The sequence below is a fragment of the Condylura cristata genome, unplaced genomic scaffold, assembly GCF_000260355.1.
Source record: "Condylura cristata isolate star-nosed mole 26May11 unplaced genomic scaffold, ConCri1.0 scaffold00008, whole genome shotgun sequence".
Lineage (NCBI taxonomy): Eukaryota > Metazoa > Chordata > Mammalia > Eulipotyphla > Talpidae > Condylura > Condylura cristata.
This window is the reverse complement of record NW_004567109.1, coordinates 23157253-23160413: the sequence shown is the minus strand read 5'-3', so window position 1 is coordinate 23160413 and position 3161 is coordinate 23157253. Positions and strand designations below refer to the sequence as shown.

At 54.0% G+C, this 3161-nt stretch overlaps 1 protein-coding gene across 1 annotated transcript; it reads left to right on the top strand.

Annotated features, from left to right (window-relative positions):
• Nucleotides 1-151: 151 nt before the first annotated feature.
• Nucleotides 152-2788, top strand: LOC101624554 (chromosome unknown open reading frame, human C1orf210). The gene is made up of 4 exons (XM_004679463.2): nt 152-355; nt 774-853; nt 1703-1817; nt 1962-2788. Exons 3-4 carry the CDS (start codon nt 1799-1801, stop codon nt 2273-2275), a joined length of 333 nt encoding a protein of 110 aa, XP_004679520.1. The 5' UTR covers nt 152-355; nt 774-853; nt 1703-1798; the 3' UTR covers nt 2276-2788.
• The last annotated feature ends 373 nt before the right edge of the window (nt 2789-3161 follow it).

Here is a 3161-nt window from a genome sequence, read left to right as displayed (position 1 = left end):
AAAAAAGAACAGAAAAAAATCTTAGAAAGGTCAAATTGAATTCGGTTCGTTTCAGTTTCACAAAACCTTACATTTTGAGGACCCACTGCCCAGTGTGGGACCCACAGCCTGCACCTGAGTGTTTGCTAATGGATGAATGATTTACCTCTCCTTTCTAAGGCTCCCACCCCCGCCTATTCACTCCGGATCTCTCTGCCTCCTTCACTCACCGCACTACACACTGAGCAGCTGAGTGCCAAGCTGTCTGCCAGTGTCCAGGCCCTGGCCTGTCCCCAGGGAGCTGCCCACCTAGGAAATGGTCAATTCTGTGTCTTGGGACAACCTCACCTGGAAGAACGGTCTGGGAAGCAAGAGGGTGGGTGGGTGAAGCAGGAGCCTGCCTGGGGTGCGCGTGTAGTGTGGGGGAGGGAACTGTAGAGGATCCAAGAAGAAGGTGGCCTGGGTGGCGTGGAAGCATGTGCTGGGTTGCAGGAATGGGAAGAACATCCTAAAGAATGTGCACAGCCCTCAGGGATCTAGGAGCTCTGAGTAAAGTCGGGGAGAGGAGGGGTGAGATTTGGGGAATGGCTGTGGACAGAGACTAGCTTTAGGCGATTGTTGTAAGAGCTGAGGGACAAGATGAAGGTGAATTGGATGGGGTGACATCATCAGGAGAGGAGGAGGTGGCCATTGCAGGGGTGGTTAGGGGAAAAAATAATGGGGCTTGGTGACAGATTGGAGGTCTCAGTATTGAGATGATGAATGCTTTCCTAAACCAGGTGCTTCTCTCCTAGGTGCTTTCTTCACCTGGATACTGCTCCTCTGACTCAAGTGCTCTCCCTGCAGATAACCTTTAGCCCTAGCTGTTCTCCAGGTACTTCCTTAACCTAGGTGTCCTCTCTAGACACCTGCTCCCCCACGCCCTTTCGGGCATCGCTCCGCCAGACACTCTTCTGATGTAGGCGCTCCTCCCCTGGGTATTTGCAAGCCCAGGTGACCTGGGCTCCAGAGAAGCTTCCTTTAATTCTCCACCAGGTACTCTCCAGCCCTGGTGACTCTCACCCAAGTCATTTCCTGATCCAGGTGATCAGCACTTGGCTACTTTCAGGAGTGGAGGAAAAGGGACAAGTGGTGTGCCTGAAGGGCTGAGGATAGAGGTGGGGTACAGGGGATCCGGCTCAGGAGCAGAGAGGCCAGGGCTGCCCTGGCTGCTTCTGAGGCTTCCTGTCCTGGATGGGGATGGGCACGGTTCTCCACTGGTAGCCTGCACTTGGCTTGTTAACTGGGAGCCATTGCTGCTGTCCATCCTCCTGGACCAGGACCTGCTTCTACCCCCAGCCTCAGCAGAGCCAGCTGGGCTCCAGTCTGATCCAGAGACCTGAATTCAAGACCTGGAATTGTGGCTGAGTGATTCCACCTTTCTGGGCCTAAGAGTCCCCATTTATGGAGCAGGGATGATGTTCATAACCACAGTGCAAGGCTCGTGGCTCATTGCCCAGGACCTGACTCCTCAAGCAGTTCCCGCTTCTACCCCTTTTTCAGCCACTTCCAAGACCGAGCCCTACAGTGTCTCCTTACAAATAGCCTGTTGCCACGTGCTGTTTGTTTCTCTCCTGTGGACAACAGGTCATGGCCAGTTGTCTGTGCAGTGGCCTGACATGACAGGGACAGTGGCCTGAATGTGCATGTGGCTGTCCCTCACACCCACCTGTGTGTGTTCCAGGACTCTGTGCCAAGGCTGCCTGGCATCTGGGGGTCTCCTTGGAGGCCCAGCTCTTCTGGGAGAGGCCAAAGCTCACCAGTGTCTTCCAGCCCCACCATGAGTGCGGCAAACAACAGTGAGTGGCGATGGGAGGAAAACCGGGGAGGGTGTGAGTTTCCCTTACCTGCTGGGGTTGGGGAAAAGCCCTGTTCCCTCGCCTCTTGATTTTCCCTGGAGTCCCACCTGGAGACATATTAACAAAGCTGTCCTTTCTTTGCAGCCACCGTGGGGCCCTCGGAGTTCCCCACAGCATCAGCCGTGTCCCCTGGACCAGTCACTGGGACCCGGGCATGGCCTGTGCTGGTAGGGGTCGTGGTGGGGGCTGTGGTGCTCTCTCTCCTCATTGCACTTGCTGCTAAATGCCACCTCTGCCGCAAATACTACGCCAGCTACCGGCACCGCCAGCTGCCCAGGCCAGGGAAGGGCTTCCGCCAGGAGGTGTGTGAAGATGACGACGATGGCTTCATTGAGGACAATTACATTCAGCCTGGCGGGCTAGGGACAGGGAGTAGCAGAGAACACTTCTCCCTCTGAGCCCTGATCTTTGGACACCCCTGCCCCCATTGCCTGATGGCTAAGGATGGTGGCTACTACGTGGGAACCACGAGCCCCAGGGACAGAGGTGGCTGGGATTTAAGGACTGACCAAGGCTGGAGCAATTCTCCTTGGATACTAGCCACCGAAGTGACAGTGACCCTCTCCTGCTCCGTGATACCCAACGGCTGCTGGCAGTTCCCAGGATAAAGCCTCCTCAGAGTCTACCATGGCCATCAGGCCTGCCCTGCTCTTCATTTCCTTTCTTGCCTTTCCCCACTTTACTTCCCACTTAATTGTTTTTCCTTCCCCTCCTATCCCTACCTATCTGTCTCTTCAGGTACCTTTGTCCCGCCCCTCCCCCTTCCTTCGCCATATCCTCTGTGAGTCCCTCTCCTTTCCGACTGTCTTTTCAGATGTGGCCAGGTGCTCATGTTTTAGGAGCAAACCAGCACACCACGTTTCTTACTGAATTGTTTTCCTGTCAATGAAGTAGATATCTAAAGGGTTATATTTTTCACAGGTCTTAATAAATCAGTTTTCATTTTAAATATAGTCACTCATTTTGCTTTCCTGAACTGACACTTGTGAATTAAAATTGCCTCCCAACTTGCATTTACCCAGGGAGCTCTGGGGCAGCAGCTGTGTCTCATTCTGTCCTCAGGGTCTTGCATTTGTCAGATTTGTTGAATTACTGTGGTTAAGACGTGAGGGTTAAGAGGTGGGAGTAGGTCACGTGTGGAAGACTTTATCAATCTCGAAGGGCCTCCCTGCTGGTGCAGTGGATTGTCTCAGCACTATGAAACTGTGGGCAGCCACTGCAATACCATGAGTTGATCCCCGGCCAGTGTGGTGACCCATGTGGCACAGCAGACCTCTCCTGTCT